The 24,024-nt window shown below is 45.5% G+C and overlaps 1 protein-coding gene across 1 annotated transcript in view; it reads right to left on the bottom strand.

Annotated features, from left to right (window-relative positions):
• sim2 (SIM bHLH transcription factor 2) overlaps positions 1 to 9,378 on the bottom strand; it is a 61,964-nt gene extending 52,586 nt beyond the window's left edge. Inside the window, exon 1 of the mRNA XM_008107537.2 lies at positions 8,670 to 9,378. Within this exon, the coding sequence (XP_008105744.1) occupies positions 8,670 to 8,844 (175 nt within the window). The 5' untranslated portion in view covers positions 8,845 to 9,378. The remainder of the gene's footprint in view (positions 1 to 8,669) is intronic.
• Positions 9,379 to 24,024: the final 14,646 nt, after the last annotated feature.

Here is a 24,024-nt window from a genome sequence, read left to right as displayed (position 1 = left end):
CCAGGTCCTGAAACTGCAAGGCTGTTCAATGCTAATCAAGGTGATTAATTGCAACATTAACATTTGCCTCCAACAGACAAGAATTATTTCTCCCAACCTGGACATTCCACAGATATATAAATCCCACTTGCCTAGTTTCCAGCACCTCACAACTTCTGAGGCTGCCTGACATAGATGCAGGCGAAACGTCAGGAGAGAATGCTTCTGGACCATGGCCATATAGCCCGGAAAACTCACTGCAACCCAAGTAATAAACGCTCCTCGTTTGTTCTTGGTTTTTGAAGGGTAAATTCAAGGAACTAAGGAGAGCTAATCTATTTTTGCACTTGGAACTTTTCAGGGACATTTCAGGAGACTTCAAAATCCCTAACTTGGAAAGGAATGGCCGAAAGAGAAAGGCAGGAGGGAAAAGTAAACAAAACTTCCTCTAATGCCGGGCATAATCAGAACCAATCATAAACCCTGGTTACAAGAAATTGCAGTTCCGATGGTAGTCTTTTCTTTACTTCCCTCTTCCTGAACGGGGCCGAAATATTTATTCGTATCTATGGTCATAAATGGTTGGAACCTCCCCAAGCTCAACTTCAAAAACTAAGCAAGTTGTCACCATCACAAACTCTTATGTTGTAAAATCGCAAATCCACTGTTTTTCTTAAAGAAGTCGTTGTCTTCTCTCAGTGTTTTTCAAGAGTATAATGACGGGGTGGAGAAAGGGGATTATAGTGTACTTGAAGGGATTCTCAACCAGAAAGGGAACTTTTGGGTCACGGGCTCTTTGATTTTCTCTCTTCCACTTTCTGAATTCTGATAAATTTTCTGGGAGGGGAAAGTCTCCAGGAAACTGAACCAAAACACAAGACGAAAAGATTTCTCCGAAAGTTGATTTACATCTTAACATTGACGAGGAATCTTAATATTAATACCAGAGTGGGTCAAAAAGTTTTGTCTCCCTTGTCATAAAAACGTTGTAAATGAACATATAACAGTAGAAGTTGCTACAGATCATAGACTGAACTATCCTCTACTCAAAACTACCGTTCAACCTAGTCACCAAAAATTTGTACACATTTGTGCCAGCATTTAACCATCAAAACCATTTTGGAAAAAATTCTGAAACCAGGTAGGTTGTCTTTTCGGACCTCTGAAAGACAACCTACAAGGTTTCAGATCCAGTGACTTGAATGACGTTAAAACAGCTTGAAAATAATGGATCACAAGGCAAAGGGACGGTTCAGGTTATGATCTGTAGCAACGTCTGCTCTTATATGTTCATTCATAACCTTTTTATGACACAGAAGGCAAAACTTTTTGACCCACCCTCGTATATATATGTATGTATGTTTAAAGTAAACTGCAGACGGGTCGCATGGATGTGTTTACTGGAAAGTAAGATTCAAAGTAGGTCTCATTTTGTAAGGTCAGAACGTTGTTTGACTCTCTTCTGGGTTCACATATCATATAGTCTAAAGATTTTGAAGCTTCATTCTGAATAGACAGAAGGCCCTTCCACACAGCCCAGAATATCAAGGCAGAAAATCCCACATTGTCTAAGTGTGGACTCAAATAACCCAGTTTAAAGTAGATATTGTGGGATTTTTTTTGTCTTGATATTTTGGATATAGGGCTGTGTGGAAGGGCCCAGAGAAAGAAAAACGTTTTCAACAACTTTGTAAACTCTTCAGAGATTGAGCCAGAAAAACCAAGGTGATTAAGTTACAATCTCAAGCCTCTCCCTGCAAAGCTTCGCGGTGTGAGGTTTGGAGCCGCATTTAGAGCCCTTCCACACAGCCATATAACCCAGAATATCAAGGCAGAAAATCCCACAATATCTGCTTTGAACCGGGTTATCTGAATCCACACTGCCATATATTCCAGTTCAAAGCAGATAATGTGGGATTTTATTCAGCTGTGTGGAAGGGGCCTTAGAAGGAAGTCCATCCAGTTCAGTGACATTTATCCTCCTGAACTGAGGGTGTATCTACACTGCAGAATTCATGCACTTTGACTCCACTTGAACTGCCAGGGCACTATGTTATAGAATCGTGGGAAACGAACATCTCTGTAAAGAGGGCAACAAATAACAACTTTCTCAACAGTTCCACTGCATTGAGCCATGGCTGCTAAAGAGGAGCCAAACAGCATTAACTCCACAGTGTAGATGAACCCTCAAAGTCAAAGTGTCGCTGAATTTGCCAAGTTTTACTTCCGAGTAGCAATGTACAGGATTGTACTTGAAGTCGCCCTTAAGAAATAAAACTTCGGCTGAATGGGTTTGGGGTCAATATATATATTGACAAGGTTTTATTTGCCCCAGACTTTTCCTCTTTTGTTGCACGCCAAACAACACAAAAAGTGGCGACGGAGCCGAATCACTCGCACTGAATCTGCAAATGACTTGCTTTCTCCTCTCGGCCGAGCTGGAGGCCTCCCTCCTCGCCCCTCGGAGGCTTCCTCTGGTTTAAACACAAACAACTCCAATCTATATTTTCAAGAGGGCAAACTTAGGCTCCTTTCCACACAGCTGAATAGAATCCCACATCTGCTTTGTTGTTGTTGGACTCAGATAACCCAGTTCAAAGCAGATATTGTGATATTTTCTGCCTTGATATTCTGGGTTATATGGCTGCGTGGAAGGGCCCACTGGCTCCTTTCCTCTGGGCTCCATTTTGATAGGATGGCCTCTACTTCTGAAGGAGCAGCCCAAATAGTGGGGCGCCTTCAGACTTTCGAAAAAAATAGATGGATCTCGTTTGAATTTGGAAGCTTAGCGGGGTCAGGCCTGGGTTATATCTCGGAAAGGATCGCCAGGGAGGGTTGGAAGGGATCCTGCTTCGGGATCCGCAGACAAACCAAGTGTACAGTACTGAATCAGATGGACAGATTCCTATTGCTTTAAGTTGCCCTAAGATCTATGCAAACCGTGGATTTCATAGGGTTTTCTTAGGCAAGGAATATCCAGAGGTAGTTTTGCCAATTCCCTTTTCTGAAATATAGCCCATAGCACCTGGTATTAATTGGCGGCCTCCCATCTAAAGACTGACCCTGCTTAGCTCCCAAAACCAAGCGGGATCTGGTGCCCTTAGGCATTTAATAACAATAACCTGGGAATAAATCCTATAAAACTCAGAGGCAGTTTTATTCGAATTTCACAAAGGCCTACACACTAATTGTAGACAAGTTTTATGTCCTCTCACCAGTCGAAAGAATAAGGCACTGGGACACTAAAGTGCCACGGATCTCACTCCAACTCACTTATGGAGTAAGTGTAGCCACGCGTGCTCAGATGCTCAGGAGGAATAAACCCCAGAGAAATCTGCCTAGGTTGAGGCTGGCTCTACACTGCCATTTTACACAGACTAGACCCATATAATACAATTCAGTGTAAATCCAACTGTAGTAATGGATTAATTATCAATTCGCAGTGGGAATGATTGGGAAGGCGTACAGGAAAGGGTTTTTAGTGCATTTTGTTTTGCTGAAACAGGCGATCAAAACCTGCCACCAGGAGACATGCGCTTCATAGCCTTTTGTCCACAATAAGTGCCTGTGGTCTTAACAGTAAATTCGAGGAATAAAAATGACCTATGGGTAGATTTATTCATGTAGGATTGCTGCATTCGTGGGAAATCCCACCTTGTCCTGGTTTACTAGTTGTTGATGTTGGTTGATGCATTTTTATGATGTTTTTACTACGCTGTTTTTAATAATTTTAATTAGATTGTTTATGTGTTATGATGTTTTTAATTGTGTTTTAGCTTGTAATCTTTGTTTATGCTGGGCTTGGTCTCCATTCAGCGGTAGTGGCGGGATATAAAAATAAGTTATTATATTATTATTATTATTATTATTATTATTATTATTATTATTATTATTATTATTATTATTATTATTATATTATAAGAGACTCGCCAAGGTAAAGACGAGAATTTAGGAACCTACAAGGTTGCCTTGACCTGGCACTTCTTAGGGCCCTTCAACACAGCCACAAAACCCAGAATATCAAGGCAGAAAATTCCACAATATCTGCTTTGAACTGGGTTATCAGAGTCCACACTGCCATATATTCCAGTTCAATGAGCTTCCCTCAATGGGTTTGCTCTGAGCCTTAAGTATTTCTCTGATGTTAAGACTTTGTAGGTTTTTGTACTCTGGAAGGAACCGATTTACCTTGAAACGAAGGGAGGGTGTCCTGTGCTATCTAGATGGTGCTGGACTACACCTCCCATGTTCCTTTACCACTGGCCAGTCTTTCCAAGCAGTCTGAAAGCAGTCACAGTCTGACACCACTGTTTTCCAACCCTCAACACAATAGGCAGTTCCAAATAATATAAATTTGCTTTTCCATCCCAGATTGCGAATGCATAGCATTGAGTAGTGACAGTTAAAGCGATGCCCAGCTGCATTAATTCTATAGTGCAGGTGCACCTTTAATCACCTACAAAATACTTTCCTACCTGGGCGTTTTAAGGATTGGCCTGGGGAGACAGCTGATATTTTAAATTGGACCTTGCTGGGCACTGGTGGCTGCTGGTGATATTATTAGTGTCCCGCACCGGTCAACTTGGCACAAAGCTTTTCCATTAAAAACAACAACGGATTGTGTGAGAATGCCTGGCACTTGAGGGGGAAGGTGCCACAAAACGTGCCTGAAACTTGTCCTGAAATCATGCAACTGGTTGCACTCTTAAGGCACTCAGGCTGGAGTTACACTGCCCTGTATCCATGGATCTGATCCTAGATTATCTACTTTAAACTGGATTATATGAGTCTCCAATGCCTAATAATCTGGGATAAGCAGAGAATTTGGGATATAGGGCAGTGTAAATCCAGCCGCAGAGGCCTTAAGGTCCTAGCTGAGGCTGACCCAAAGGAAAACCCCATACAAACAGAGGAAACGAAGATGCCTAGGAAGAAACGCGCACAGAGAGCTAGTAAACCAAACTACAAGCAACAGTCAAGGCAATGCCGAGCGCTGTCATCGCCAATCTGACCCTGGGCAGAATAAATGGCATTGTAATAGGTTGAATAAAAAGGGATAGTGGCTCAGTGTTGGAATAGGACCCTGAGGGACTAGGGTTCCACCCTCCCCTACAAAGCACACTCTCTCGGCCTCAGTGGAAGGCAATTGCCAACCTCCTCCGAAGGTGATCTTACCAAAAAAACATTATAGGGCCGCCTTAAGTCAGAAATCACTGGGAGCAAAAAGAGACTCAGGCTCAGAAAGAAGATGTTCCCTTCGGGATTTATAGCTCTAATGGACAGGAGTGGGAACATGTTAAGGACTAGGAAGAAGCCCTCTTTTATTTTGTGGTGGTTTCTGAAAGAGAATGGCGGCTCTTCCGAGAAAAAGAGGCGCTTCTCTCCTTCGATCATCTTTTAGAATCGACTGCGAGACGATTTACATATGAATTTTAATTTGTTTTTTAGTCCCAAACTAGACAAAACTCAACAAATTTCAAGGGGGATTTGGTAAATCTGATGTGTAACACCCACTGGTTCTATTTATGATGACTCTCGCAGAGACTTAACAATTGAATTGGTGCGTTTTGGGGCCTCTGTAAACTCAAGTTCCCTCTTCCATCAGCCCTCCTGAAATCACCTCACCCGGCTTCCGTTGGGTTCAGTAGATTTAACTATGGATGGATCTACACTGCCAAACAATGCAGGTTGAACGGCATCCTACGGTCAAACCATATATTGCAATGTGTTGTGGAAGGCTTTCATGGCCAGAATCACTGAGTTGCTGTGAGTTTTCCGGGCTGTATGGCCATGTTCCAGAAACATTCTCTCCTGAGGTTTCGCCCACATCTATGGCAGGCATCCTCAGAGGTTGTGAGGTATGTTGGAAACTAGGCAAGGGGGTTTATATATCTGTGAAACATCCCGGGTGGGAGAAAGAACTCTTGTCTGTTGGAGGCCAGTGTGGATGCTGCAATTAATCACCTTGATTAGCATTGAATAGCCTTGCAAGCTTCAAGGACTGTCTGATTCTTGCCTGTTCAATGCAGTGTAGATCCAGCCTGTGACTAAGGGCACATCTACTCTGTAGAATTTACACTGTATGTACTAATCTTGCACTAATCTTAGAATATAAATGTGGGTCCTGACCCCAAATGGCATTCCTTTAGCTCAATGTTGGGGATCAAGAAAAAATGGTAACAACAAAAAGTGTCCGAACACACCCAGCGCCCTTCCACACAGCCATATAACCAGAATATCAAGGCAGAAAATCCCACAATATCTGCTTTGAACTGGGTTATCTGAGTCCACACTGCCATATATAATCCAGTTCAATGTGGATTCTATACAGCTGTGTTGCACCAATCAGTTAGCAACATTGTGCAGTGTTGACAGTGGATTCTTCAGAAAACGCTTCAGGAAAACAAGCCTTAAAAATGCTGATTTATCATCAGCAACTGTTTGTTTATTATACTTATTTTAAAAAACGCCAGTGGAAAACTTTTAAGAAGGCCTGGTCTAGAGCCAATCCAGCAGCTATCCCGCTTGACAGACAAATGGAAGGGGGGGGGGGGCTGAACTTTTGGCATTTAGACGCATTCATCTAGGAGTAAATCCTATTGAGCTCAATGGTGATTTTTCTCAGCAGGACATAAGGGTACTTGACTCTGAGGGCCCTTCTACACAGCCATATAACCCAGAATATCAAGGCAGAAAATCCCACAATATCTGATAGCTGAACCCACACTACCATATATTCCAGTTCAAAGCAGATAATGTGGAATTTTATTCAGCTGTGCAGAAGGGGCCTGAGAATTTCGTTAAGATTTTTTTCCCCATTGCCCTTCCTTTGAGGCTGTAACGGCTCGGTTGTGTTGATTTGAGCCCTGGTCTCTCGGACCCAGACCCACAACATCTAATCCTTCTCCTAAAAAGGGACAGGAGCTGGTGGATAAAAAGCAGTTCTGGAAGAGAACCTGACCCTGGTCGCCCCCTCTCTTTACTATCTCCTTCCTGATTACATTTGGAAAGGCCGGTCTGCCCAAAACAACTAGCAAAGCCATGTCCCAAACCCTTAGTTTCGGCAAAAATCCGCAACAGGAGAAAGTGTTCTCCGATACTTTTTTCCCGGGTGCTCTCTTTGTGTGAAGGGCGCTGAGTTAAAACTCATTTAGTAAAAGGTTTTTCATATCTCCTGTTCCTCTGTAGTGGTTCAGCGGCGTAGGCCGTCCTCAAGGCTTTATTCGCCTGGGTTATTTTCCCAGAAAGCCTGTTGTTGTTGCTGCTGCTGCTGCTGTTGTTGTGGGAAAGCATTTCACTCTCAGTACTGCACTGGAAATGACTCTTCCACAAGCTGTTCGCTTCGGACATGGCTATTTAAATATGAAAGGCAGCATGGGCACATTTATTATATATTTATTTACACTATTTTGATCCCGTCTTCCCCCAGATATACTTACTGAAAGTGGCTATTTAGAGATTTAAGGGAGTGTGTGTGGTTTCTGAGCAGAACGGTAGGTCGAAAGGTTACTTCAAGGAATTCCCTGATCTGAATGGAACTGAAATTATTTCCAGGGGAGAAAAAAGCGAGATCTAGGGCCTCTTCCACACAGCTGAATAAAATCCCACATTAACTGGGATATACGGCAGTGTGGACTCAGAAAACTCAGTGCAAAGCAGATATTGTGGGATTTTCTGCTACGATATTCTAGGTTCTTTGGCTGTGTGGAAGAGCCCTGGGTGAAACCCTTCCCTTCCCACTCCTGCGGCCTTTCCGAAAACACGCAAGATTTTATTTGGAGACCAAGGGAGACAGACCCCTCTGCTGCCTTTGGGGGCGAGGCAGCGCCACGGGTTTCGGGCGGTGGGCTTCCCGAAGGGCCCCACTGGTTTGGATCCCGACTTTTCCAAAAGCAAAGGGGCTCGGGGTTGATTGTGGAGGCGCCGGATTCGCCACCCGGGGCCTCGGGGCGCCTTTTCTCAATGTAAACAAACCGGGGCCCGGCCCACCGAAGCGCCTGAACACAGGGGCTGAGACAACAGGAAGTGGGTGAGATCTTATATATTATAAGTTCTCGTATTATTATTATTATTATTGTTATTATTATTATTATATTATTTATTAGTATTAATTTATCTCTCCCGCCGGGTTATTTGAAAAAGTCATTTTTTAAATTTTACAAAATGCATAAGGGCACATCATGCCAGGTTCGTCAAGTTGGGCCAGTTTGTTTTAGAGGCATCATCAGTGGGTTCAATGTACTTTCTAAGGAGCCCCCGATGGCGCAGTGGGTTAAACTCTTATGCGGGTAGGCGGTTCCAATCCCGGGGAGCGGGGTGAGCTCCCGTCTGTCAGCTCCAGCTCCCAATGCCGGGACATCAGAGAAGCCTCCCACAAGGGTGGTAAAACATCAAAACATCCGGGCATCGCCTGGGCAACGTCCTTGCAGACGGCTAATTCTCTCACACCAGAAGCGACTTGCAGTTTCTCAAGTCGCTCCTGACACGAAACAAAAAACCCCCCCAAGGAACTGCTTTCATGAACGCGTGGTAGATAAATTGGGCGCAGAGTGTATGAATTCGCACCCCAGACTTCTCCCTCCTTTGTCCAGCCGCAGCCCACGGGGAGGAGGGCACAGGAGAGCCCGGATCTCCCCATTTGCTTCGGGAGGAAAGAGAGCGGAGAGGCCAGCCCAGGGACGGGGACTCACCCTCCGGGAAGACGGCCCTCATCTTCAGGTAGCTGGTGGTGAGGCGGATGATGGAGGCCTTGTCGAGCTGCGAGGTGATGGCCGAGGGCAAGGGGAGCAGCTTGGCCAGCTCGTAGAACTCCCCGTTCTCCTTCTCGCGCCGCGTCTTGGCCGCGTTCTTGGACTTCTCCTTCATGGCGGATCCGAAGAGGACGAGGACGAGGACGAGGAAGAGGCCTGGCGGGGGGCCTCACTGGCATAGTAGGGCCCGGGGCTGCCCCTCCGCTTCCCTGCCTTCCTCCTCCGCTGCCTCCCGCGGGAGAGTCCGGGGCGCGGACTCCTTCGGAAAGAAGCCTTGGGCTCGGCTTGCTTTCTTGTCCAGCTTTGCACTTGCTCGGGCTGGAGAGAGCCGGGGGGCTCCGGTCTTCTTTCGGCGCCTCCCCTCCGAGTCAAGGTCAAGGGCGGGTGGGTTGAAGTCTCCGAGCCCTATGAACGGGGGTGAATCCGCGATGGAGCCCGAGCTTTCCGCACGACTCGGCGTTCTTCTCGCTCTCTTCCTCCGCTCCTCTGCTCCTCTCCCTCCCCGGGTGCCTCGAGACCCCTCCAAGGGCCCCTCGCGTGGGCCGGCCTCGCGGGAAAAGAGCCGCCGAAGGAGAAAGCCCCTTTCCCTGGCCGCCCGCAAAGCCTGGCCGGGTGAGGGATGGCCCCGCGGCCACGGATCGCCTGCCACTCGCTCCCTCTCGCGCGTTCCGGATTGGAGGGAGGAAGGCGGGGGAGGGGGAGGCCGGGCGGACGGGGGAGGGGGAGGAGGAGGAGGCTGGCCTGGAGAAGAGTGTCTCTCTGTGTGTCTGAATGTATGCCTGCTTCTTTCTGACGCCCCTTCCCAAAGGCTGGATCTACACTGCCGTGGAATGCAGTTTGACCTGCATTATATCGTCGGGTGTGTGTAAACCCATATTATGTAGTTCAAACTACAAGCAGTCCCCTAGTTAATTTCTAATTTCTAGCTAACAAGGAGGGTGAGAAAACAAGAGGTGTTGTCCACTGAGGTCTGATGCAAACTGATAACACTGCAGTCCAAGAAGATACTTCTCCGTGTTGAGTACACAAGGGTATCCTTCTTAATCAATAGTCCATAGTCTTTAGGTATAATTGTTCTCCAAAAGCAAACATGCATCCATTGAAATCTAAACAGATACATGCATCCACCTCCACTGAGGTCTGATGCAAACTGCTGACATTGAAGTTCAAGAACATATTTCTCAATTGAAATCCAATACAGCAATAGAACACAAAAATGGAGTCTTGAGTCTGAACATGCTCAGTACAATCACATGCCTATAATCCCTCCCACACCAAAGAGGTACAGTCAAACTGGCACATAGAATACAGGTTAGCAAATATATACAGTAACAAATAAATAGTGAAAGACTTGGGAGGTTACTATTTCCAACAGGTGAGACAACAGGAAGTGTCTCACTGAAGCTTTATCCCCAATCTTTGTTTCTATAACATGCCAAATTAGTCAAAATCCATTTATCACAGGGACAGAAAATAAGGTAAAATCTTCTGAACAGGGGCACAGACAGCAAAACGAACACCACAAGGGTATTAACTCTATGTTATCCAAGGCATGTGTGTGTGCGCACACCCTGTGTGTGTGTTTAGCTAAAGTTACTCTTTAAAATGTACCTGTTCCAATTTACAAACTAATTCAACCTAAGAACAAACCTACAGAACCTATCTTGTTCATAATTTGTGGACTGCTTGTATAATAGTATAGGTCCAAAGAAGGCCTGCTGTTGGGTTTCATTCCTGGGCTGCACAAGTTTCTTGTGTCATCAAGTTTCCAGTCCTCAATGAGTGGCTACTAGGCTAGAGACAGGGTTGAAAGATTGCTTCCCCCACATTCCTATGCATGCTTCCCAAAAAGGCTTTGTCTCTATTCTTTACTGCAAGCCATTGTCTCCTCCCCTTTGATGATTTAGTAGTGCAATTTCTGTGAGGGAACTTCCTCTTCCTGTTTAAACTCCCCTGGGTTGGCCATGAGGTCTCTTCCATTTTTTGGTATTTTCTGTCTCTTCTTCCTTCCAGTAAGGATGTATTTTGCCTCTCCTTAGGCAAAACGTAGCTGTATTGACTTTTTAAAAAACCCTTTATCTCCTTTAGAAGATGACACTTAATAAGCTAGTTAGCTCCAAGACCTTTTCTATCAAGAATGTATTTCTTTTACTTCAATAAATATTTTAGAACGAAAGTTCTGACTCTGCAATCCTGAACCATCCCAAGGAGTAGAAGCTTATCCTTCCACATCACACCTAAGTTTCTGTTGGTTAAGGAGTTTACTTTTGGTACTCTGCTATATTTTGGTGGAATTGCCCCAACTGAGGGTTATTTTGAGCCTAACAGCTCAGATTCCCCAACACCTTCCCACCTATGCACAAGAAGACAACAATCCCATGGCTTTCCAGCACACTGGACTCTACACTCTACGCTAGGTCTGCACAACCCGCCAGGTGTTTTGGACTTTAGCTTCCAGGATTCCTGACTACTGGACAAACTGCCAGGGCTTCTGGGAGTAGGAATCCCAAACAACTGGAGGACCATACATTGTGCAGGCCAGCTCTATGCTAACCATTTCAAACTAGTATTGAAGGATGTGGTCTGCTGTGTGGATACTGCACTAGGACAGTGGTTCTCCACCTGGGGTCCCCAGATGTTTTTGGCCTACAACTCTCAGAAATCCCAGCCAGTTTACCAGCTGTTAGGATTTCTGGGAGTTGAAGGCCAAAAATATCTGGGGACCCCAGGTGGAGAACCACTGCCTTAGAAAATCCTGGAACTAGTTTGAGGATGGTAATGACACAAACCACTGAGCACTGAAGTCTTAGCACAGCTTTTTGTGGGAGTTTCTTGTCTAACCTCTGCAGTTTGGAGCTACCTGGGAACTGATTTCAATGGCCAATGCAGGCAGGCCTTGGTGTCCAGATTTCTAGGGAAACTCCCCCTGCCCCCCCCCCCATCCCAGCAGGACAAAACGTGCCATTTGTTTCCACAGAATAGTAATTGGAGAACCGCCCTTTGAACCTTGAGGCGCTGGGGCGTGTTGTACTTGGACCCTGGACCCAGGGTCACAGTAAGGAAATCTAGGGAGTTTGGTCACCGTTTAAAGGACCTCTGCCTTCCGGGAAAGGGGTCTCCCTGGGGAGAGGGCTTCGTTTTCCAAACAAAACTGTTGTAGGTTGAGGAGTCAACTCCTCCCTTCACAGTCTGTGTGAACAAGGCCCCTTATCTTCGACAAAAAGATATTTAACGAGTAGAGAGCTAGGGTAGCGTAGTGTTGGAATCTGGGGGCATTTACACTGAAGAATGACTGCAGCTTGACACCTTGATCTGCCAGTGATGAAGGCTATGGAATCCTGGGAATCCGAATTGATCTGAATGATTATTTACAACCAATTAAAGCGCCTCCTTTTCCTCCACCTCCTTGCATGGAAATAATAAGGCCTATGGAGTCAGTGGGATTTCACCTTTGTAGGGTTGCTCTGCAAATCAGGGTTTTTCTTGTTAATTGCCCCCAAGTTGGCTTCTACTTACGGTGACCCCGTGAACGAGAGACCACCAAGAGTCCCGCCATCCACTGCCCAGCTCAGGCCTTGCAAACTTAGGGCTGTGACTCCATTGACTGCTTGTTGTTCATCTGTAGTGCGATTCTCCTCTTTCCTGCTGCCTCCATTTCGACCGTCGAGTTTCTAGAGAGAACTCAAGCTTAATTTGCTATAAGTTTTCTGGGCTGTATGACCAAGTTCCAGAAGGATTCTCTCCTGACGTTTCGCCCACATCAATGGTGGGCATACTCAGAGGTTGTTAATTCTGTTGGAAACTAGTCAAATGGGGTTAATATCTCTGTGCAATGTCCAGTGTAACAGAAAGAACTCTTGTCTGTTGGAGGCAAGTTTGAATGTTGCAGTTGGCCACCTTGATTAGCATTGAATAGCCTTGCAGCTTCAAAGCCTGCCTGCTTCCTGCCTGCCAATCCTTTGTTGGGAGGTGTTAACTGCCCTGATTGTTTCCTGTCTGGAATTCCCCTGTTTTCAGAGTGTTGTTCTTTGTTTACTGTCCTGATTTTAGAGTTTTTTAATACTGGTCGCCAGATTGTGTTCATTTTCCTGGTTTCCTCCTTTTTGTTGACATTGTCCGCATGCTTGTGGATTTCTATGGCTTCTCTGTGTGGCCTGAGATGGTGGTTGTTAGAGTGGTCCAGCATTTCTGTATTCTCAGATAATATGCTGTGTCCAGGTTGGTTCATCAAGTGCTCTGCTATGGCCGACTTCTCCAGTTGAATTAGTCTGCAGTGCCTTTCATGTTCCTTGATTCGTGTGCAGTGGAGACGCACCTTAGATGTGGGCGAAACGTCAGGAGAGAATGCTTCTGGAACATGGCCATACAGCCCGGAAAACTCACAGCAATCCAGTGATTCCTTCGACCACACATTATTTTGCTCTAGCTGCCATTTCCTTGCCGGTCCTTTGGACCTACCGAAAATTAAGATACTCAATACAATACGTTTTGAAGTGTCTTGGTTGGTTGAGTCCTTTGCTCCTTTGCACCACTTTCCACGAAGTTTTGACCCTTATTTTCTATCGATTGCTGTAATCAGTTCTATAAGTCGAAATAATAATGAATTGTGATATCCGACCTGGGTTACAATATAGGGTGCATCTACGTTGTAGGATTAACCCAGTTGGACTCCACTTTAACTGCTATGGCGTGGAAACCTGGGGATGTTGTTATATACAAGATCAAAACCTGCTGGTGCTTCATCAGATGACACCTCCCTTGGTTACACGCATGGCATCGAGCCGTGGTTGTTGTTTAGGCAAAGCAGCTTGGAGCTAGGGTTTGAGTTTGACTGGTACTGGGCGCCCGGGTTTGGGGAGTTACACACTTTCAGCCCCAGAAATCTTCGTGATGGGCTAGCCTTAGGGTCTCCACAGGTCGGATACGACTTGAAGGCACACAACAGCAAGGAAGAAGTATCATCGAGCCTTCCCGGGTGTATGAATAGGCGAGATTCCCCTCTTGGTCGGGCATTGAAAGCCTGGCTGGGGAATCTGCTGAAAATCGGGAATGGGAGTATTTTTTGGGGAATCTGAGCTGTTAGGCTCAACATAACCCTCAGTTGGGTTGATTCCTCCAAGAGTACCAGAAGTAAACTTCGTAAGCAGCAGAAACATACCTGTGATGAGCTGTGATAAACGCCTATTGCTTAGGATGGCACAGGATTGCAGAGTCAGAACTTTAGGTCCAAAAATATTTATTGAAGTAGAAGAAATACATTATTGATAGGAAAGATATTGAAGCTAATTAGCTTACGAAATCTTATTTTCTAAAAAAGGTAAAAATATCCATGCAGCTACATTTTGACTAGAGAGAGGCAAATTGTGCCTCCTCACTGGGAGAAAGGAAAAGCAGAATGCCCTAAAATGGTGGAGACTGGAGACCGCATGGTTAACCCAGGGCAGCTTAAATTTAAGAGGAAGTTCTCTCACAGAAATTTCATGACTATCTCATCAAAGGGGGAGGAGGCGGTGGCTAGCAGTAAAAAGGAAAGACAAAGCCCCTTTGGGAAACTGGCATAGGAATGTGGGGGGAGGAATCCCTGTCTCTAGCCTAACTACTCATTGGGGACTAGAGACTTGATGGCACAAGAGACTTGTGCAATTCAGGAATGAAACCCAACAGTAGCAGCATCAACCAGTTTTACTTCAACAGAGGGATGGATGGTAGAGTTTCTCTTCCTCTCATCTTTCCTCTGCGGTGGGACAAATAGTCTCAGGCGCCCCAAACCCCGGAGTTTCGAGGCGCCCACTGAGGAGGCCCAGCGGGGCTGCGGTTTCTTTGCCGCCCTGGGCTCCGTCCCATCCTCCCCCTCCCCCCGCCTGCCTCCTCTGACAATGGCTCTCCTTTGTGGATTCATGTGGAGGGGCTTCGCGAGGGGATCCCGGAGAGCTTTCTGACGCCTGCGGAGGAGGCGAGGGAAATCTGCGAAGCCCCTTCCTCCTTCGCTTCACCGCCCGGGGCCTCGGCGCCTTTCCTGAGAAGGTTTCCGTTTCGGCGCTCTTTATTTCCAAGGAAGCGCTGCCTGGTCTCCCATCGGGAAAGGCCTCTTAGGAGCGAGGGCAGCCGCTGCAAAGGAGCCCTGTGGCGCCCTAAAGCCAGCCCATTTGTTTAAGGACCAACCCAATCACTGGGGACAAAGCTTCCTTTTGGCTGCAGCCACCTTGCATTTGTCCAAATAGCACCAAATAGCGTTGGCAATCTTCACTGTGTCGCACGTCTCATCTTTTTTGTTTGTTCGTTGCTGCTGCGGGACAGGGGCACTTTCCAAACCTGTTCAAAGCCTTTGCCAACAATTTGTTCAGAGGAGGTTTGCTTTCGCCTTGCCCTGAGGCTACGTCGCTTCCATCTCTGGACCAAGGGTCCAAAGTCGGGGTTTGCTCCAAATTCTGAGCCAAAATTCAAAGTATCCAGTGACTTTGGTTAACTCTATCAAGACATGAACATGGCTTGCCCCCTCCGTTGTCTTCTACCAGCTCTGTGCGAGTGTTTGGCTACCACAGAAGTGATGGAGGCCCTTGGCATAAGGAGTCAGTGTAGATGTGCCCAATGACTTGCCGAAAATCACACAATGGGGTTCCAGGGCTGAACACGGTATGAACCCGGAATCCCAAAGTAATAGTCTAATGTGTTGTCGAAGGCTTCTATGGCCGGAATCACTGGGTTGCTGTGAGTTTTCCGGGCTGTATGGCCATGTTCCAGAAGCATTCTCTCCAGACGTTTGGCCCACATCTATGGCAGGCATCCTCAGAGGTTATGGGGTCTGTTGAAAACTAGGCAAGTGGGGTTTAATATATCTGTGGAAGATCCAGCGTGAGAGAAAGAACTCTTGTCTGTTGGAACGTTGATTTTAGAGTTTTTAAATAATTTTAGTCCTTACTCTGTTCCAGCACAACAACAAAGGACTAGGTGCCATTATTTAACGCCCAGCACCCCAAACCAGCGGGTCACTGGAAACTTGGTCAACTTACACTGTTATGTCTCATGAATTGCACGGATCTACCCGAGTCAGGACGACCTTGAGATTGAGCATCCAAAGTGAAGTGGTGCTGATAAATTGTTACTCCTAAAAGTTTACTAAGTTAGCTTCCTCATTTATAGGTCGCAGATTCCGGCTTCATGGCACTAACAAGAACAGGGTTGGGTTGCGGTGAGTTGTCCGGACTGTATGTCGATGTTCCAGAAGCATTATCTCCTGACGTTTCGCCTGCATTTATAGCAAGCATCCTCAGAGGTTGTGAAGAAACTAGGAAAGTGAGGTTTATATATCTGTGTAAGGTCCAGGGTGGGAGAAAGAACTCTTGTCTGTTTGAGGCAAGGGTGAATGTTGCAATTAATCACCTTGGTTATCATTGAAAAACCTTGCCGCTTTCAGGCCTGGCTGTCTCCTGCCTGAGGAAATCCTCTATTGGGAGGTGTTAGCTGGCCCTGATTGATTCATGTCTGGAATTCCTCTGTTTTCTGAGTGTTGCTCTTTATTCACTGTCCTGATTGTAGTTTTAAAAATAGTGGTAGCCAGATTTTGTTCATTTCCGTGGTTTCCTCCTTTCTGTTGAAATTGTCCACATGCTTATGGATTTCAATGGCTTCTCTGTGTCGTTTAACACGGTGGTTGTTAGAGTGGTCCGGCATTTCTGTGTTCTCAGATAATATGCTGTGTCCAAGGTTAAGTCAAAGTCGTTTTTGGAAAGGAACTCAACGTTTTGGCTTAACGTTAGCCATATATCAGCCATATCAACTCCAACTGAGGTAAATCAATCTGAAGTTGGCCGTTCCTGCGCTGTGAAAATACTCAGGTTGACCTTCAACTGTGACCACGTAAAATGCTTCTGAGAAGCCTCCCTGTCTCTCCACTTGTAAAGTGGCTTCCACGCCAGCCTCACGCGAGGCAAAAGGCACCTCTCTCAAAGGGACTGGCTTGGTGCTGCTCACGGAGAGCGAGGTTTTACTGCCTCTCGACTCCAAGGGGATGTTCTTTTCTTTTCCGTATAATAAGAGCCAGCCTCTTGGACTTCATAGAGGGTCTGCTCTCACCACTGATCCCGGGGCTGATTCGGGGTGGGGGGGAAGTGAAGGTGTGTTCGTCCATAACACATCGTGGTCAGTGCAGATGTGACCTACGTTTTTGAAAGAGGAAATTGAATGACCAAGAAATCCACTGTGTAACCTTGGGAAATGACACTCTCCTCCTCAGAGGATGCAATGGCAAACTCACTAGGATTTAATGTGTGGTAGAAGGCTTTCATGACCGGAATCACTAGGTTGCTGTGAGTTTACCGGGCTGTATGGCCATATTCCAGAAGCATTCTTTCCTGAGGTTTCGCCCACATCTATGGCAGGCATCCTCAGAGGTTGTGAGATATACTGGACACTAGGCAAGTGGGATTAATATATCTGTGGAATGCCCAGAGTGGGAGAAAGAACTCTTGTCTGTTTGAGGCAGGTGTGAATGTTGCACTTAATCACCTTGATTAGCATTGAATAGCTAATCAAGGTGACCAATTGCAAAAGAAGCCATTGAAATCCACAAGCATGTGGGCAATTTCAACAGAAAGGAGGAAACCATGAAACATGAACAAACTCTGGCTATCGGTATTAAAAAACTCTAAAATCAGGACAGTAAATAAAGACCAATGCTCAGAAACAGAAGAATTCCAGACATGAATCAATCAGGGTCAGCTAACACCTCCCAACAAATGATTCCCCCAAGCAATAAATAGCCAGACCTTGAAACAGAAAGGCTATTCAATGCTAATCACGATGGCCAACTGCAACATTCATCTTGCCTCAGACAAGAGTTCTTTCTCCCACCCTGGACCTTCCACAGATATATAAACCCCACTTGCTAGTTTTCAATATACCTCACAACTTCTGAGGACGCCTGCCATAGATGCAGGCGAAACGCCAGGAACTAATGCTTCTGAGACTTGGCCATACAAACCGGAAAACTCACAGCAACTCGCCTGGATTTGCCAGGAAAACTCGTGATGCCTTTGGGTTGCCCTTAGTCGCAAATGACAGATATAGACAGGGAACAGGAATGGTTTCACCTCTATACAGCCCGAAAAACTTACAGCGACCCAGATTTCACTTCGCTTTATTCCTGAAAAAGCAACTAAGCTTAAATAAAAATTCCTGGTGTATTTTGCATGTCTCGGTTGGGCTCATAAAATGACCATCCTGGAATAAATGTTGGATTTTGTGATATATAACTGTGAGGAATAGGCATCTAAAACCAATGAGACGCACACATCTTTCCCCGGGAAATCGAGGAAGGTCGCCTTTAGTTTCATTCGGGCCCTTAAACAGAGAAGCACCTCCAATTTGAAAAAAAATATTGGGTAACTTCGTGGGATCCACTTGATTCCTGCCCTCGCCTTCATTGATCTCTCCTTAGCCGCCTGAGATCTCAAACGAGCGCCTTCGGGAGGGAAAAATAGATGTTGAAATCCTGGAATTACAACCGGGATTCAGGTTTTGCTTCGAGGTATCGGAAGGGAAAAGTAAAGTCAAAGGAGAGAAGTTTCTAATATCTCTCCCCACTAAGCGCCCTTACGAAGGAGCAGAGCCCGGGAAAGTTTCTTTCTTTGAACGGCAACTGTCCGATCCTCTGCTCTGCAGCCCAAGGAGAAAACTGTACCCGGTTGCCTTCAGCAAAGACTTAAAACCCCAGTAAACACGGAGGGTGGGGGTCTTTGGAAGTAGTGGCAGCAGGTAAGTCATTAGCCTTTCTAATCTTTTCCGCGGGGAGAAAGGCTCCCAGAAGGTGATTTTCCGCAATGGCCAAACCAGCCCCTCGAGCTATAAGTTGCGCCCCACTTCTCGTCTTTCCTAATATTCAATCATCTCAAGTATGGGTTGGATGCGATCTCTTCTTGCTCGGGTTTAGTTAGGTACGTTTTTCCATGATATTACAGGAGTAGGGCACTGCATTCGGAGCAAGACTGGACAAAGGTGCGGACTGAATGAGAAAAGCTCGGGAGCGCAAGGAAGAAAAGTATCTAGGTACGGAAACTCTTCTCAAAAAACGAGCCTGAACCCATGGATTGGGTCCACAATCGGCCTCTCAGAATTTAACCAGGATTTTTAAATTTTATTTTATTGTTTGTCCAGATGGAGCCTCGGAAAAGTGGGCTGAGCCGGAGGCGCTCTCCTAGATCAAAACTTCACTTTTCTAGTGAAAACTTTCAGATTAAAACCGAGGTCCTTGAAAACCAGGGCTGTTTTTGTTTTCTTTCACCAGTGCTGATGCCCTTGGGTCTCCTTAGAGGGGGAAAGGGTGCTGGAAAAAGGCTCCTTTTACTGAAAGCGATCCAGACAGTTTTGTTTCCATTCCTGTGCAGAAGAAGCAGCCCGGCTCATTCACAAATCTGTCAGATGGAAGTGGAATCGAATATCTTGGATTAATTTGGGTGTAGATCCGCGACAATGTGCTGGCGACGGCTTTCATAGCCGGAATCACTGGGTTGCTGTGAGTCTTCCGGGCCGTATAGCTATGTACCAGAAGCATTATTTCCTGACGTTTCGCCTGCATCTATGGCAGGCATCGCCAGAGGCTGTGAGGTCTGTTGGAAACTAGGCAAATGGGGTTTATATATCTGTGGAATGATGTCAAGGGTGGGAGAAAGAACTCTTTTCTATTTGAGGCAGGTGTGAATGTTTCAATAGCCCGCCTTGATTAGCATTGAAGCCTTTCAGCTTCAAAGCCTGCCTGTTTACTGCCTGGGGGAATCTTTTGTTGGGAGGTGTTAGCTGACCCTGATTGATTCATGTCTGGAATTCCTTTGTTTTTTGAGTGTTGTTGTTTACTCACTGTCCGGGTTTTAGAGTTTTTTTTTTTAATACTGGAAGCCAGATTTTGTTCATTTTTCATGGTTTCTTCCTTTCTGTTGAAATTGTCCACATGCTTGTGGATTTCAATGGCTTCTCTGTGTAGTCTGACAAGGTAGTTGTTAGAATTCCAGACATGAATCAACCAGGGCCATCTAACACCTTTCAAAAAAAAAAAAAAAAAAAAAGGATTCCCTCAGTCACTAAGCAGCCAGACCTTGAAACTGCAAGGCTATTTAATGCTAACCCAGGTGGCCAACTGCAACATTCACACCTTCCTCAAATAGACAAGAGTTCTTTCTCCCACTCTGAATATTCCACAGATATATAAACCCTATGTGACTAGTTTCCGACAGACTTCACAACCTCTGAGGATGCCTGCCATAGATGCAGGCGAAACTTCAGGAGAGAATGCTTCTGGAACATGGCCATATAGCTCGGAAAACTCACAGCAACCCAGTGATTCCGGCCATGAAAACCTTCGACAACACAATATTTTTGCAATTGAATACACTTTTCCCATGTTCTTTATGATAGAACCCGTCTTCCTTTCACTAAAAAATTTTGTTTCGATTCCTGTGCAGAAGACGCAGCCCGGCTCATTCACACGTCTGTCAAGTGGAAGTGGAATTGAATACCTGAGATTAATTTGGGTGCAGATCCTTCCTTCCTTCCTTCCTTCCTTCCTTCCTTCCTTCCTTCCTTCCTTCCTTCCTTCCTTCCTTCCTTCCTTCCTTCCTTCCTTCCTTCCTTCCTTCCTTCCTTTCTTTCTTGGTTTCATGTTTCCTACCCTATTCCCTACTGTATGTCTGCAGAACCTATAGTATGGAAACTATTCTGCTCTCCGAGAGCGAGACAAAGGCGGGGAGGCGGGCGTGGGACAGACACAGACTTACTCACTAGGAGCAACGAGACCTCCATTACTCCGGATTTGCCCCATGACTTCGGCAGTTGTACTTTAATCACGGTTAAGTCTGGATCACAACCAGAGGCGGTGCTCTCAAAACTTCGCCACTTTGAACTGGGTGGAATTTACTCCAATCCTAAAGGATCACATACTTACTTTATAAAGAAGAAGAAATTATACTCTCAGGGGTAGGCATTCATTTTTTTTAAAAATTGCCAAGGGTTTGTTCAAGTTTCCACCACAGGGAAAGGTGGATAACTATCGAATCCCATTCTGGTTTAAGGTCTTGTCTGAGTTTCCTCCACTGAAACTTTGCACTTTCTCGTCCCAGTCCAGGGCCAGCGCGACTATTTCACACAAGAAAATTAGGCTGGATTTACACTGCCCTATATCCCAGGATCTGATCCCAGATTATCTGCTTTGAGCTGAATTATATGAGTCTACACTGCCATATAATCTGGGATAAGCAAATAATCTGGGATCAGATCCTGGGATATAGGGCAGTGTAGATCCAGCCTAAATCTCTAAGTGATGTCAAGGGAACCCCAGACCCGTTGTTGTTGTTGTTGTTGTTGTTGTTGTCTAGGATAGTTACAGAAGATGGTTTTAAACATTCAAATAGTAGAGTAATCTGATTACCAGTGGATTCAAACTGCAGGAAAGTATACTCAGTGTAAACATTAGGATGAATTTCCTGGGGATAAAAGATGTTGAAAAGTGGAATAAACTTGGAGATTTTTCAGCAGAGGTTAGATAGTCACCAGCTGTAGCTGTGGATTCCTGCCTGGAGGTCTCTTCCACTTCTATGAGCACATCGTCTATTCTACACTGTGTAATGAATGGAGTTTGTCATCACTTTCACCACCATGGCTCAATGCTATGGAATCCTGGGAGTTGAAGTTTGACAAGGTCTTCTTTGCCCAAGAATGCTGATGCCTCACCAAACTGGCTGTCTAGAAACTGGTCTGAAAATGCAAAGGGATATTGTAGCACTTTTTGAGACTGAAAGCAGTCGGTAGCATAAGATTTCATTCCTACTTTATTCCCCAGGTGCATGGAATGAAACGCTTTTGATCTGAAAAGACCACTCAGATATTTCTTTCCCCTCAAGATGCAATTAAAAAGAGAATTGTTCCTCTGAAGAACTAGTATTTCTTTCAGTTAATCTCTAAGGTGCTAGTATCCTATTAGGAACAATAAAGTGTAAGGGTTGGACTTTGGGAGATGAGGGTTCAAGTACCTGCGAGGGCTGACCAGTCACACTCTCTCAGCCTCAACCCCCCCCCGAACAAATATTGACATGAAAACTCTATGATAAGACCCCCCATAAGTGACGTAACAACAACAACAACAACAACAACAACACCCATTCTCCCCTATGACTTTCTTTAGTGGCAGCTTCCTTGCTGTCTTTCCCTGGCAGGCAGAGCTTTAAGAAAAATGATTCTTTTAAGAACAGAATCTTTTAAAGGGTTTTAAATAAGGTGCCGAATTGCTGTTTAAAAAGGGTATAAATCATGGGTCTTCTTTTCACTTCCAACACGCCTTGACTCTTTTTGACCTGCGTGACCAGATAAAAAAACATACATTGCATTACACCATGTAACAAAATTTGAAACAAATCTATTCTTGGTTTGAAAGTGTTAATTCCTGTTTAATTGTGCAGTACTTACTTTGGAAATAGTTGTTATCTTCCAGAAACGTTGTTTTTGTGGTAGCCACAAACTATGTTGAATTTGGTCGAGACTCTGCGAGATATTCATTGAAAAACTATAACAAAATGTGCTGCAGGTTGTCCCACAAAAACAATGTTTTAGAAGGGTTGCTGTTAGTTTTCCCAGGCTATATGGCCATGTTCCAGAAGCATTCTCTCCTGAGGTTTTGCCCACATCTATGGCAGCAATTCTCAGAGGTTGTGTGGTTTGTTGGAAACTAAGCAAGTGGGGTTTATATATCTGTGGAAAGTCCAGGGCGGGAGAAAGAACTCTTGTCTGCTTGAGGCAGGTGTGAATGGTGTAATTGGATACCTTGATTAGCATCGGATAGCATTGCAGCTTCAAAGCTTGCCTAGGGAATCCTTTGTTGGGAGGTGTTAGCTGGCCCTGGTTGTTTCTTGCTTGGAATTCCCTTTTATAAAGTGTAGTTCTTTATTTACTGTCTTGATTTTAGAGTTTTTAAAACAGAAAGCAGGAAGGAGGCAGGCTTTGAAGCTGCAAGGCTATTCAATGCTAATCAAGTTGGCCAACTGCAACATTCACACTTGCCTCCAACAGACAAGAGTTCTTTCTCCCACAATGGACATTCCACAGATATATAAACCCTACTTGCCTAGTTTCCAAGAGACCTCACAACCTCTGAAGATGCCTGCCATGGATGCGGGCGAAACATCAGGAAAAAATGCTTCTGGAACATGGTCATATAGCCCGGAAAACTCTCAGCAACCTAGTGATTCCGGCCATGAAAGTTTTCGGCAACACAATGTTTTTGCAATCGAATACACTTTTTCCATGTTCTTTATGATAGAATCCATTAGGAAATGACATTTATAACCCAGGAACAAAAATCGTGCTACATAGTGGTCTTTTCACTGCTAACACTCGTGATTTTCCAAGCGATGGCTCTTTTTGATCTGAGAAGATCAGATAAATGCATACCCTGCATTATTAGACAGTGTAGAACCAGCGTCTACACTGTAAAATCCATGCAGTTTGGCCCTACTTTAACTCAATGCTATGGAACCCTGGGGTCTGCAGTTTGGCGAGGCACCGTCACTCTTTGGCAGAGAATGCTCCGGTCAGACCTCGTGTAACTGCAACTCCCAGGACCCCAGAGCCCTGAGCCCTGGTTTTGTGGCTGAGCTGGAGCCCAGTCCTGGTCCAACAACCCAACCACTCGCTCCGCCGCCGCCGCCTCTCCACACCCCAGTCACACCCTCTAACCACTAACCAAAACTTGAGGATTAGTAGCGAGAAAGCCACAAGTCTGTGCTGCCTGGGCAACCCTCTTCCTGCACTTTCGAGTAGGTTGGAGAATCCAGATCTTTACCCACACTTTCTTTCCCAACTTGATTTCATTAGAATATTTTGCTGGAAAACAAACACGAATGCACCCTATGTTTCCCTGGAAAGAAAGTCTTGAATTCCTCGACAATGACCTCATAAGTAATTTCAAAGACTGGGTTGTTATGTGTTTTCTGGGCTGTATGGCCATGTGCCAGAAGCATTTTCTCCTGACGTTTTGCCTGTATCTATGGCAGGCATCCTCAGAGGTTGTGAGGTCTGTTAGAAACTAGGAAAGTGGGGTTTATATATTTGGGAGAAAGAGCCGGCCTTGTCCTCCGAGGTCATGTGGCCAGTATGACTGCATGGAGCTCCCTTACCTTCCCGCCGGAGCGGTACCTATTGATCTACTCACAATTGCATGTTTTCGAACTGCTAGGTTGGCAGAAGCTAGGGCTAACAGCGGGAGCTCACCCCACCCCGGATTGAAACAGCCGACCTTTCTGTCAGCAAGTTCAGC

The sequence above is a fragment of the Anolis carolinensis genome, chromosome 3 (genome assembly GCF_035594765.1).
Source record: "Anolis carolinensis isolate JA03-04 chromosome 3, rAnoCar3.1.pri, whole genome shotgun sequence".
Classification (NCBI taxonomy): Eukaryota; Metazoa; Chordata; class Lepidosauria; order Squamata; family Dactyloidae; genus Anolis; species Anolis carolinensis.
Note: the sequence above shows the minus strand (reverse complement) of the source record. Positions and strands in the feature narration are given on the sequence as shown.